At 38.3% G+C, this 14,070-nt stretch overlaps 1 protein-coding gene across 3 annotated transcripts in view; it reads right to left on the bottom strand.

Annotated features, from left to right (window-relative positions):
* GRM5 (glutamate metabotropic receptor 5) overlaps positions 1-14,070 on the bottom strand; it is a 281,955-nt gene that overhangs the window by 149,117 nt on the left and 118,768 nt on the right. For all 3 annotated transcript variants that reach the window (XM_026109169.2, XM_026109170.2, XM_026109171.2), the window contains exon 3: positions 5,534-5,783. In XM_026109169.2, the coding sequence (XP_025964954.2) occupies positions 5,534-5,783 (250 nt within the window). The remainder of the gene's footprint in view (positions 1-5,533; positions 5,784-14,070) is intronic.

The following is a 14,070-nucleotide window of genomic DNA, read 5'->3' as shown; positions in this document are numbered from 1 at the left end:
TACTCACCTTCTACTTAGCCCTTTTCTGCTAACGTCTGAGAGCCTCAGAATCAATAATAATTTCCTCCAATCTATCTCCACACAAGCTAAATAGCTATTTTTTATTAGCAGAGAACCAGGACACGGGAATCGATTTGCAAAGGTTAAAGAATACTTGTGTTGTTTTGAGAAGAATGGGCACTGATTCTGAGTACAATCTCCTAATAGCTGATTTATTCTTACCAGCACTATGCCGCTCAACATCGAGCCTTTCCTGACCTGCCTTCTATGCTCTTTCAGAAGCACACTTGAATTGCTTGTGATCATCCCACTGCTAGAACAGCTGTTTCTCCCCTTGCCCACCTTCACTTGGGCTCCCTCTACCAACCATAGCATGCTCAGGAGGGTTTCCCTATCCTCACACACAGCCTAGTCAGACTCTTACATACCACAGAATCTAGTGAATTCTGAAAATGCATGACATGATCCTTAGACTTTGCAAGGACATTTATGGAAGAGGTCACCAGGTTCTGACTGCACTTCAAGGAAGCATGGAAATTCTGTGAGATGACCTGTAATTCTGGATTTCCTATCCCTCTGCTGCAGATGTTGCAACCAAGACCCAATATAGTAACATTTATAGAAGCCCTTGGTTGAAAAAGTATGTAACAGTCATTCACAAAATAACTCTGACTGAGGAATTTTGGCCATGTTTGTTGAAAACTGAAAACAATTGAAAATTGGAACATTGAAAATAAGAATCAATACCAGAGCTCAAGGAACCATTTTCATCTCTGCTGGATTTCTTGACTGTATGTGTCTCATTTTGTCATTTTATACAAAAGAAACTACAAACCATCCTAATTAATTTCTCTTTTCTTAAAGAAGGTAGTTAATACTAGTTTTATCTGATATATGATACACACACTGCAATATGCAACCTATGGAGAAAAGCAAGTCCTAGTAATTCATTGCAGATCAATCTGGCCTTTGGAATATCATTTGGAAGCTGGAAACCTTCAGCAAGAAATTTTTACTTACCTTTACTTTCCCTCATCATTTCCCTCTTCCTCTCCACTCCTTTAAGTCAGGAGAAGCACTACTATATCCCATTTAGAATTACAACTTCTAAGCAAAAGATCCTGTCTCTTGTTCTGTAGGTTCATACAACAGCTACTTTTGTACTGTTAAATAAAACAAAGCAGGGATAGTTCTCAGATCTGGAGGTAAAAGGCACAGCAAGGCCTCCATATATCTTAACACTCTTTGACCCCAGAACAGAGTATCTGTGTCCAAACTGCCTCATGGGAACAATCCCCGAAAGTGCTGTCACCAACACCATTTCTGGGTCCTGTCAGAAGTGTTACTTGCTACAGGCTAAAATAACACCAGGGAGCACATCAAAAAATATCCAGTACTGCAGTCTATTCTCTGACCCTATTTTATTTAGCACAGATGTAGTCAATGTGCATAAGCTCAGCTGTGGCTAGTTGTCTGGGCCAACTATTTAATACAATGAGAAACAGCTGAAAATCAGCTAAAACCAAATTGTTTTATCTACACAATTAATACTCCATATTTCTTTCTGAAACATGTTCTAAAGCCAGTTATGCAGCTCTATGAGTGTATTATTTATTCTCTAATCAACTTTATCTGTAAGGATATCTCCTGGCATGTGACCTGTGGATGCCAGAAGTAATAGGCACTGATGGATGCAGCCTGCTGTCCAATTAAGTTGAATAACGGTTAGGTTAAAAAAAGCACTTTTCTTCACACTTAAAAGTCAACAGTCTCACCTTTTTATTTGAGGTTAAGTCCAATTCCTCAAGGTGCATGAGGTAAATATTTGCTGAGCATTTAAAATGTTTTCCATGAATCAAAAAGCTCTGGAATGCTACAGTCACTAATGGCTCACCATCTCTCATCTCTGTCACAGGCAGGCAGTGCAATTTCAGGAACTGCACAGCACGTCAAGAATGAAGTGTTCATTGAGGAATATCTTTTCTCCTCCCTCTATTCCCCTTGTGGTTCTACAAGTGTCTAGATTTATTTGATATGTATGCTTCTGGCCACTCCGTTTTCTGTTCAGCGGAGCATAAAACAGGTGACATGAAAATCATACCCTCCAAGCCTATCATTATTTGTGCATGACTTCAGTTGGAAATACTTTCTGTTTTCCCCTAAATGAGATATGGAAGAAAAAAGATTAGAGGAAGTGGAAAACTGAATGCTTGTGGCAAGCCATGGAGCTACTGTGTGGCTTTTGGAATTTAGTTCTTGCTGTGCATTAAAAAAAATAATAATAATTCTCTATTTCTCAGAAGAAGGGGGAAGTAAAATGCATTTGTGGGAGACCAAGTAAGTATCCATGAGCAGATGAAGTTTTCTGTGTGGACCAATTCCACTTCAGCCATAGGCAGTCCCCCTTCTAGTGGCCGTGTCTTATTATAATCTTAGTTTAATGCCCAGTGCAACTCCAGGATCAGAGCATGAATACATTTTATCTTATTCCCTTTTCCTGTGTCACTTTGCAAGCTGCACGGTCCATCTTTTATTTAGCTATTTATATGTAGCTGCTTCCCCTCTGAGTGGTTTGAACAATCTGTTCACATCAAGCTTTTCCTAAAAGCCCTCTTTTTCCCTATATAATAACGCACAGAAAAGTCCTCAATATATTCTGGTTGTAAGTTTGTCCTAGTTCTGGTGTCAAGTCCATCCCAGGTGAATGCCTTAGGCTTTGCTCCACAGAATCAACCTAGCTCTGGACAAACCATTACATACTCATACCAAACAGAGACAAACAGCTGACACCGAGAGAACCCCTCAGCATGTCTGGGTTCTGGGAAATACAGCTTTAAATCTCTGCAGGATCTCAGGCCATCATGGTACAAAGGCATGACTGTCGTACATCTCACTTCCCACCCATGTCAAGGAGCCTTTCTGCAAGTTGCCTGGTTTTTTTTTTCCTCCTCCTGAGAAGCCTAGAGATTCTTCCACAGCAAAAGGAGAACACTTCTGGGAGAATTAACATTTCTGTGGAACAGAAATAACCATTCCACAGCCTCCTCTAACCTGCACATGAATCTTGCTGAATTGAAACAAGTCCTCACTTCTGACTAAGGGTGGCTAAAAGCAAAGAAAAAGTCCTTAGCAGGCAAAACCAGATGTTTTATGTCTGCTTAATAGCTGTTTTTAATACCAGATCTGAACAGTTCTTACTGAAAGAAGACGGGATGCTCCTAGATCCGAAGGGCAGAGACATATATAGAGGGAATACTGTACTCCAGCTGTCCTCAGTGGTCTGATACAGCCATAGAAACATTGTGGTTGAATGACAGCTCTGTTGCTGGTGCAATTGATTTCTATCTGCTCCCCAAAAAGCTATTGGTCAGGGACAAGTTAACTATGTCTGAGTGGCCACTTCTCAGCCATTACCTTGGAATTTCAGTGTCTGTCTACACCTCTCTTTTCCTTTCTTTCTGAAGACTTCTATTTCTTGCCATGTTTTTGACAAATAGACTGTATAATATTGCCACAGACAAGGACCCACATAAATTGGTCTGATAGAATTGAAAAAGATTTTTTTTCATTTGTTTGTTTTAATTCCAAAGAGTTTAAAGTTTTGACTTCTGAAGGAAACTATCACTTTCAATGTACTGACTGCAAGTCACATACTGAATAACAACTTTCTTTATAATTAGACATGGCAATTCCCACTACAGCTAGAAACAGAGATTATTTCACTGAAAAAAGCCCGTTCTCTCTAGACCTTGCTTTTTTGAAGAGCTCTAAGCTGTGTTGCTCCAGTCTTATTCACAGTCATCAGTTCGTATAGTCCTTAATCATAAAAGGATCTCTGAGGGCTAATTCCAGCGCTGTTGTGCATAAGTAAATCCCACACAAAATTACGTGTGGTTTGGAATCTGCAGGAGCTAAGGGCCACTGTAGCTTTTGAAAATGATACTTCGGTGCTTCTGAATTTGCAAGGTGCTGCAGTGAAGTGACAGCTTCTTGTGGAAGGGGAGAAGAAGACAGCACAGGTCTTTCAGCTGGCAACAGTTCCAGATGACAATAGTGGAGGTGGCAGTTGCTCCACTTTGCTCTTGATCACTAGCAAGTAGGCTTTTCCCATTAATCTGGTCATCTAGAAAGTCTCTGTGCAAGCCCTTTTCTAGAATGTGATTCCTCTGAGCTACTTTAAACATCCTCATTACAAATAATACCTAAGAAGGTGTTATTTTTCTCCATTGACTACAATGACAATCCTGATAACTAGCTCACATGTAAAGGTATAAAAAGGAGATATCTTAATATGTTTAGTGATTCTCTCCCTAAGGACTGTAGTCCCTTCAGAAATCAGGCTAGAAAAAGATCAAGATGATCCAAAGAAGAGTCTGCAGAGCAAATGCATTTGAAAAGAAGCATAGGCATGGTGACTGTAAGATGGAGAAATAAGTAAGCAATTTACATATCAAGTTACCAAAAAAGCAGGCTGGTGCCAAAGAATAGTGAGAGAGGCAAGGTTTCCTATTGTCATCCGTCTGCTTCCTCCCTCGCCCCAGGTGGAAGGGCAGCTTCAGGATGGTTTGTGAACAGAGGCTGATGTGCTACCAGTGAAAAGAGTCTAAATGTCACTGCTTCCAAGCCAGCTGGGCAGAGCTGCACTCCTTACGTGTGCCTCTGAGGGTCCTACCAAGGCAGCTAGTTTCACTGACACCATTTTATTCCTGTTCCTGCACTGTCCATAAGGTCATCCTGCTAGTATCAACACAGGCAGCAAAGCACATTAGCTGACTGCTATCAGGGCTCTGTTTTGTGGTCGAGACACTCTGTTTTTCTTAACTCATCTTAGGGTCCATTTGTTGATATGTGGCAAATACAAAGATCCTCATAATGTGCATCAGTATTTTTTATTTCTCTGTGAAATTAGCGTAGAGTCTTTTCCTGCTGGATGAATGCATCTCAGCAAGTTTTCCTTTTTTTCCCTTGGTAGTTAGGGAAGGAACCACTGGAGTCACAGAACATTGTTATCATCAAGCTCCACATAAGAGAAAGGATCACCTATACATTGCCTTTAGGACAGTAGGCACGGATCAGCACATTTGCTCCAGGAGAAAAGGTGGTGGTTAACAGTCTCTCCCTTTTGAAGAGACCTGTTTGAAGACATCTGGCCCAGAGGTCAGATCAGTTCTTAAAACAGTGTAACTCGAAGGAGGTATAGCTTCATGCTGTATATTTATGTGATGTGGGTAAAAGTGATGCGAATAAAATGGATGACATAAATCAAATGCTTGTGTATCACTCTTCCCTTACACAATGCTATTATTAAAACTGGCTAAACAGACTTGTGTTTGTCTGGAGCACATTTGAGAATGATGCATGCCTGTTGTACATATACCGCTAAGAAATGGCTGATGTTACTTTCTGTCTTTTGGATATGTGCATGTGTAAGACAGACCATGAGTATATGTGTTTTATACATGTTAGACTGGACTATCTTTTATTTTGCACTACTTGGAAAAGAAACTGGCTATAATTACACAATATTACTCACCTGCCTAGCAGCAAAAATTCTCCAGCAAGTCCCAGGCGCCTCATAGCCATTAACAGCCCTCTCACAGTCATGCCTTCGCAGAAGCAGGCGACCACTCTCGCCTTGGGCAGATGGCTCCGTAGCTTTCGCAGCAGCTTGTCAAAGCTCTGTTCACCAGCATTGCTGTAGATCTTGTAGGAGTGTGCAATGCAGATCCCTTCCTTGGCTGACATGTCTTTGAAAGCTTCCATTCCACTTTCACCATAGTTTCCTAAATCCAAACAGAAACACATATGCACATATTAAGATTTGCAGAAGCATTTCTGGCTTTGGAAGCAATAGATAATTCAAAGGATACATAATGCACTTGCAGAGAGATCAGTGTGCCAAACCTTACAAAATAACATTAAGGTTTTAATTTATTTATCTATTTTTTAAGTCAAGATCAACAAAGCTTCTCAGGAACCTCAATTCTGTTTAGGTATCTGTGTCTCCATTGGAACCAAAGGCTATTAGGCACCTGTGTGTATCTGGTCCCCAAATGTCTACAGCAATGTATGTATAAATTACATACTCCCTTCTGATTGACTTGACTTAATGTGGTCAGTTGCTCTCCAAAAAATCTAAAAATAAATGTTCAGAATGTATTTTTAGGTGTAGCATTTTGAATATATGTGAAACAAAACAATGACTAAAACCAACATGACTTTGTAATGCAGTCTGAACACCAACAATATTATAAGTACACTGAAAGGTAAAAGTTATCCTGTGATGAAATTTATTCTGGTGACTCAGGAGGATGTGTGGCAAAACTGAAGATTAACATTACAGAGATCACAGGATCACAGATGAACTAAATGTACTTCTGTTTGGTTTTGGTTTTGTTTTTTTAATCAATTATCAATCAACCCAATGGGAGAATCTTCATATTTTCTTTCAAGATATTCTTCCCTCTGGAAAAGCTGGCAATTAATATCAATAGATACATTTATTGCTCTTTTTTCTTTATTATCATAGAAAATGTCTTCCCTGCCAGGCCTACAGAAAAATTGTGGTGCTTAAACAGTGGATATACTGATACCACTGACAATCATACTGATCAAGAGTATCCTTTTGCTTCCCTGTGCTCCTCCATCTGGCTTTCTAAATCTGTTTCTTGTTTCATTTAAATCAGAAGGCCTTTAAGGTAGAAACTCTCTCTTCTCCAAAATACCGTCTTTACCATGGAATAGTATTCCACAGAAACACAAATTAATAAGGCTGAGTGTTAAGGTGATACCATTGCAAGGGAGTGCTTATCCTTCACTTATTTCTCTCAGTTTGTAAGCAAAAGAAACCGTGTAAGGGAAAAAATTTCTTTGCCTACCAGCAGGCATACCAGAATATGAAAGCACTGGCAGTGAAAACGCATGTGAAGCAGTGAGATTTGAAGAGCTGTCTGCCTCTGTCTTCATCTGTTTTTGTGACTTTGGGCACTGGATCCACCAGGCACTCTGTGTGCCCATCTTTGAAATCATCCCTATTACTCTGGCGCTAGAGTTTAGAGGCTGAATTAGACTCAGCACTGTGTGTATGTGAGCATAAAAGACACCGTCCCCAGTTAGAAGATCTTACCATGTGAACAGTCAAAAGAGACAAAGAGTGGAAGAAGGGAAATACCATTATCTTCATTTCATATCAGGAATAAATCACTGAGACCTTATGAGATTTCCAAATGGTGTCCAACCAGAAAAACAGTCTGAATGCTGATCCCCTTAGCTAACATGCACCAACTTTCATTTTCCTCTCTGTTGTGATTAGACCTGATGGAAAATCCATTAGTATGCAAATTGTGCCTGGACAAAATGTCATAGGATTTTTAAACTCAGTTGTTGCGGTGATTCCTGGGAGTTGTAAATCAGGTTCCCAATGCTTCCCCCTGTGTCATGCTCCAAGGGCAAGCTACATTTCCTGCGATACATCAGCATCAAGTGATTCCCACGAGACACTGAAGCAGTTCAACTAGAGGGTAAAGAAGCGGTGCATCATGAAAGATGTAGTAGAGCCTCAGAACTCAGAATGAAGGAAAAACGGGGGTCGGTCACTCATAACTCCCATGAGACCCTGAGGCCATCTGAATTAAAACAAAGCTGTTTGACAGGAAATTCACTACTTTGTTTAAAAGTATTCTCATTTTGGACAATCTTGATCAACATCAAATGTTTTGTTCTGCTTTTCCTAACAGAAAGTAAAAAAGAAAAAACAAAAAAGCAGCATATCTAACTTTGCCATGGAACATTTTGCAAAGTTTAAAGTAAAATCGTTCCATGGTATAGCACAAAGAAATTGAAATTCTGAAGGTTTTATTTTCTATCAAAAAACGTCAGTGGAAAATTCCCAGTCAGGTCTAATTAACTTACAGAACTAGATCTCTTCACTGTTCCAATCACTGAACCCTTTGTTTGAAGGTGTTATGAACGTACAAACTGTTACCCTGAGGCTTCCTATAAAGCTGAGAGTAGGTTTAATTACAATACTGAAAAAGTAGTAGCTCTTGCGATGAACATGAAGTGCTTTAACTCTTTTACAGTCAAATCAATGTTGCTCTGGCACAAATAACATGATCTTATCATTTATCAAGGCAGAGATATTTTGTGAAACCACACAGAAAGCAATGCGAATGAGAAGAAACACGATAAAATACCAAGGCTACTTAACAAAGTGCTTCGTTTTTAGCATTTGGAAGAAAAACATCCTGACATTCTCAATCTGAACGTGACTGAGTTCTCCAACCAGGAAAACTAGAGCTGCATGGCATTAGCTCAAGGGAGTTTTGAGGAAAATAGAAAGCAGCTTTGCTTCAAGATGCTCATACAAATATACCAGTGGAGCTCTTGTCATGATCGTTGCTGATTAAACTGTACTTAATTAATTATTCATAGTAAATTCCCTGGCTGTGGAAGAGGTTTGATAAGGTATGTATATTTAATCCAAGCTATATTGTGGGGATAATGAACACTTCTTGATGGAAAAAAGAATTATTTTCTGTTAAATTCCCTTACACCCTACTCTGAGCTATCTTTCTGAGGAAAACTTGTGTGTGCATGAAGGTACAGGTGCAAGGAATGGGCATAGGCAGCTGGAGAAATTACATAACATCACATTTCCTTTCTCATTTCCTTGAGGAGGAGATGAGAGGTTCGCAGTGAGAGAGCACCTCCATGCTGTCTGTGTGGTGCTAGGTTCCTCATGGACATTCGATACTTGAGTTATGATTTTTCTATAGTAGCGGTACCAAAACTGCCACTGCTAGAACAAGGACAGGTTCTACCCAAAGGCCAGCTCCCAGTTTTCAGCCAGGTCTATGACAAAAGGAGAAGAACACAGAGATCTCTGACCTTGCACACATCAATGTGCAAGGCCGGGACTTACAAGGACTGAGTCTCAGAAGAGAAGATTTTTAGTTTCATTCCCAAGCAAAAAGCCAGAAGCCCTGTCCTGGAACCAAAGTCACTTGGTCTGCCAGTCCCACGGGACAAAGCTACCTACTTTCTGGAAATCTACCTATTCCACTTCTAGATTTAATAAAAGATCCTAAAGAAAAATTAAACGGAAGGGAAGGATTAATTTACTTTTAGTTGGCCCATTCTTATTCAGTACGAAAGACTCAAAACATCACAAAATAAAACTGAAATGAAATGTAGTCCATTTATATTCAGCTTCTCTCCCCCCCACCAGCCTCCATCTCCATGTCCATGTTTGGAAGCCAGCACCTCTATATTGTGACGGGTTCTGCTGGGGGAGGTAGCACAGGATGCTCCTCAACTCTTGGGATTTTGTCTGTCAGTGGCATAATCAGAGTTGCTAACTGATGCCTTTTAGAAATATGTCCTATACTTACGGCTACAAGTGGGAGCTGAGCTCTTTCAAAATGCCAGACTGAATCCTGCGTGTTGCCTACCTGCAAGTCTGGCCCTAAGCCCAGTTCGAATGCTGCTTCCATATGTCTGCATGTTTAAAAAAAACATTGATTACATCATCATCCAAAAGACTTATGCCTGCTTCGGATCGGAATTTTGCTCTAAACTAAAGCATATGCATCCCCACCTACAGTCTAACTATAACAATCTGTTAGCACCACTCCCAACGAATCAGTACTAGAAACTATTAAGAAGCTTAAAAAGAACAGATTGTGCTTTTTTTCCAGAAGTAGCTTAATATAGTACAGTACATAATAATACTTCAATCTGATAGAAAAGGGCCAGACAAACTGCAGGCTGCTCTTGCTACTCCTCTTGCCCAGCAATTGAGCCAATTAAACTATCTGAACATAAACCATTAAGTTCTTATCTGCATTACACAGTAAAACAACAAGGTTTTTAGTAAAAAAAAATATATATATATATTGACATCTGCTCTATCACACTAAAGGTTACCAATATGAGATAATAAAGCCCCTACAGTCTAATGGAATAATGAGCTACATTTTCTCCTACCCAGGGATTTTTGGGATGTCACACTTTTTTTTTTAATATAAGAGCCTTTTTATCATTATCTGAATATGCAAAGTGTTATCAGATAATTGTCTGATCTATAAGAGAGTTTCAGTGAATATAAACGAGAACCAGCCTTTCAGAGAGATTTACGATGTAAAATTGCCATAGGCAGCATGCAGTGAAAATTCACAAAGTAAAAGAGGAGGCTCAAGTGAAATTGAAGAAATGTATTATGTCATTTATTTAGCTGGTAATAATCCTACCTATCACAGAGCATATTTATTGAAGCAGAAGTACTACCATAATTTTTATAGACAGGGAAGCACAAAACACAGAATAATATTCTGTGCTGTATCTGAGACACACAAAAGAAGCCAAGTCAGGTTAAATTTCTCAGTAGATGTTTTGCAAGCAGTACAGGGAATACAGAGCTGCATTTTTTACTAGGTTTTATTGGCATCAATAGGATGAACTTTGCCAGAAATACCTAAAAAAAATCTAAGTAGGTATAATGTTGAAAATGCATGTGGGAGTAATGGAAGAAATTTATGAAAGGCAACATGCTGGCTGATTATCAAGATGATCTTCCTGAAAGTCAAGGATATGAATGTGTAGAATAGTTTCCCAAATGGGAATGTGAGAAGCCTCTTTGACTGTTACACTTAAAATTAATTATGGCAAGACAACAAGAAATAAACTGTGAGATATTGTCCATATTTAACAGCTGTGATTGCATGAGCCTTCCAAAGTTTAGTCACCGCTAAGAATAAGGACACAACACCACTTTTTTATTTTTTGAGCAACTACAGCAACCATGTTTTGCCTCTGAGATAACATGATGAAATCACAGCCTTCCTGATACAGTTGTATAAATACAACTGTAAATAGGACTGTGCAGGGTTTGAATTTTTTGTTCTATGGGAAGGGTGGCAAGTTTTATACTAAAAAGTACGAATCAAATTAAATCAAATCAAATGTGCCTGAAACCCTGGAGCTGCCTGTATGTACTAAAATAATAAAGAATTATAACCTATTTTCATCTCATTAAAATATTTTATTTTGATGATTTTTAAATGGAATATATATATATATGTATATATAAGTATGCATAAAACTCATAAAATAAAATAAAAAAGTATTTTTGAAAGTAGCCTGTTGAAATATACCTTTTTAATAGGTTTTTTTTTAAGAGGGATTGTCATTGGCATTAATATCTTTCTCTCTTTTAATTAATCAGCATTTTCCCTCAAAATAAATTCCACTTAAATGTCTCCAACCAGATCTTTTTCTTAATAATTGCTCTGAGACTGGGCTGCTCCACTTCAATTACCTTGTGCACTAGATGGTAAGTTCAAGGCCTCTGAGTCCTTTTTTTATAAGATGTTCAATCTGAAAGTCTCAATTTCATGCAAACGTATTCTGATTTGGAGGGGGAGGTTATTATTTTATTTTTTTAAAGGTTATCTCTTTTTTAAGACTGATCTCTAACAATCTGGAGATGAGTAGCCAAAAGCTGCCCTGGTGAAGTGAAAGAAATCTGGAGCGGCTCTCACCAGGCTTCCATCAACATGCCACCACTTTATATTTCCAGTGCGGTGCCTCATTTGCAGCTGCACATCGAAGCAGTAGCTGAGGAAGTGGCTTCTTCATGGGGCCACTACTGAACTGTGGTAGGCAGCTGCTACGGAAGACACCTTGATGAAAATACAGCTTGTTATATGTAATTAACTTTCCCAGATGAGAGGTGGTTTCCTGCAAGACTACGTTCTTTGGCAGGACACATCAAGAAGATACATCTTTTGCTCCTCGTGCAGAACTAAGCAATCATGTCAATGCAGCATTACTCTGAAGAAGCAACTACATAAGCAAAGCAGCCAGGTAATGTTGGCTGGGTTTGGAGAGGTCTCGAAGAGCTAGAAAGCAACACAGCAGGGGGCTAAAATCTGATGTGATTAATTTAAGAAAACTACCTACTCCACCCTTAAAACTATTGTACCTGCCTTCCTTGAGCACAGACAACCTCAAAGCAATTGAGAGTGTACAATCTAACAGCTAAGGCCTTAAAAAAAACTTATAAAAACTCATGACTGCAGTTAGGATTCTCTCCTTACCATCCTTTACTATCCACCTGATCATGGGCAGCTCATACGTCTACTTGTCTGGACGTTCATCTTTTCTATGCAAACTGTAAATTCTTTGAACAGCATTTATCTAAGTGTTCATAAAATACAGACCCAAAAGGGGTCCCAATATCACTTGTGGCTTGAAAGATGAAGATAATACACTTAAAGAGACATCGGTATGAAGAAGTATAAATTATCACTACATCACAGTAGCTGCAAACTCAATTTCCTCTTCTGCGAACATTTTTGAGATTTTTAATTTTTTAGATTTGAGGACAAGAAATGTCTTCAGAATCTCAAAAATATTAGGCAAACAAAAAAACCCTTCCTTTCTATTCCTCTTAAAATTCAATTCAATTCAATTCAATCCGATTGACAGAATTTATTGAAATGATCTCAAAATATTTAAATTTTATTTATATAAAAATATTATTTACTTTTTAATTAATTTTAATATTTAATTTGGATATGGATGATTTTATCATTTAACTGTAAATGTCATGTCACTTTCTGTAATTTAACTTTAAAACAAAATAAATATTCTGAATTGAGAAACCAGATTATCTTTACTTCAAAAATTATTAACTGAAATATTTTGACATTTAAAAAGAAATTCAGCATTTTAAATTAAGAAGTTAATTGATGTCTTTCCTGTGATGTTTTTGAGTTTTAGCTACTCGGTATTTTCCAACCAGAAGGTTTCACAGAAAACTTTTTAGTCCAGCTCCATTCATTGGCTCTCTTGTTAAATAACTAACATTTAAATCACTTTAGTTAATTAAGAACACAGTATACAGAAAACATACCAGAACTGTAGTTAATTAATTTAAATAAATCTGTTCATGATCTCCTCAGCTAAGAGCACTCAAAAAAATCAGTTGATATTAAAGTTTCTTGTCTTCTCTTGGCTACTTTAAATTAATAAATTCATTCCCTTAAGAAAATGATGACCTAGTTCTGCAGTTTAATGTACCTCACTTCTGTTTCCTTTTAAAATTATCACTTCATAACCATCAAAGACTCACTAAAACAGTGTTGTTATCTGAGAACAGGGAAGAGTCTCAAAACAATCTTTTCTGTGCATTTCCTTGAAGACTGGTCATCTTTGATCCTTTCTGCTAGCTGGGTACAACTAGAGCTTCGTGGCCTTGTCCATGGAACGACATTTGAAGTGCTCCATGATGCTAAAGTCTGCTGAAGGATTTTAAGCTTGACAGCTTTTGCTGAAACATGCTGCCATCTCTGACTGGTCTCCCTCTTTTCAGTCTGAAGAGATTAGCAGCTTTCTCTACTTTCTCTTTGGAAGGTAGCTGTTTCTGTTCACCTGACTCTAAGACATTTCCCTTAGATACCTCCTGTATAAGTTCATCACTCCATTTCCAAATGAAATCTTTAATGAAAGCACAGTTTTTAGTGACCCCAGAGATGCTCTTTCTTCTCTTTCATTTGCAGGATCACTTTAGGGTTTTTTTGGTTTTTTGTTTGTTTGTTTGTTTTTCAGAGAGAAATGAGGCACCTGAGACTGCTGGTATTTAAACCAGATTTTTTTCCATTCAGGAGATAAATGCTTTGTCAAAAAAGAGAGAGTTTTGCAGTGGGAAAACTTTGCTCCATGATGGACTGCAACTTATTCTGGTTCCTGAACTGACATTTGGACCCAATCACAGTTCATCCTTGGTCTATTAATTATTTTATCTCTCCGCAAGGGTTGGCTTCTTCTACAAGTGGACAACATCATACTTACATATGTTTGCAACCTACAACACATCTGTGGTCTTCACATATTGTTAGTTCTTAACTATGGTTTGTAGCTGTTCTGTGTTGAAATACCTTTTATGTCCTATTCTTTTATGCCAGTAGCTGAGCACTACCAAAAGTCACTTTACAAAAGGAAGTGTGTAATTCAGATATTAGATAGACTCTGGAGGCCATTAACTTCTCTTGTGTTTTTTGGTATGTG

The sequence above is a fragment of the Dromaius novaehollandiae genome, chromosome 1 (assembly GCF_036370855.1).
Source record: "Dromaius novaehollandiae isolate bDroNov1 chromosome 1, bDroNov1.hap1, whole genome shotgun sequence".
NCBI lineage: Eukaryota > Metazoa > Chordata > Aves > Casuariiformes > Dromaiidae > Dromaius > Dromaius novaehollandiae.
The sequence above is the reverse complement of the archived record's forward strand: the minus strand, read 5'-3'. Positions and strand labels throughout refer to the sequence as shown.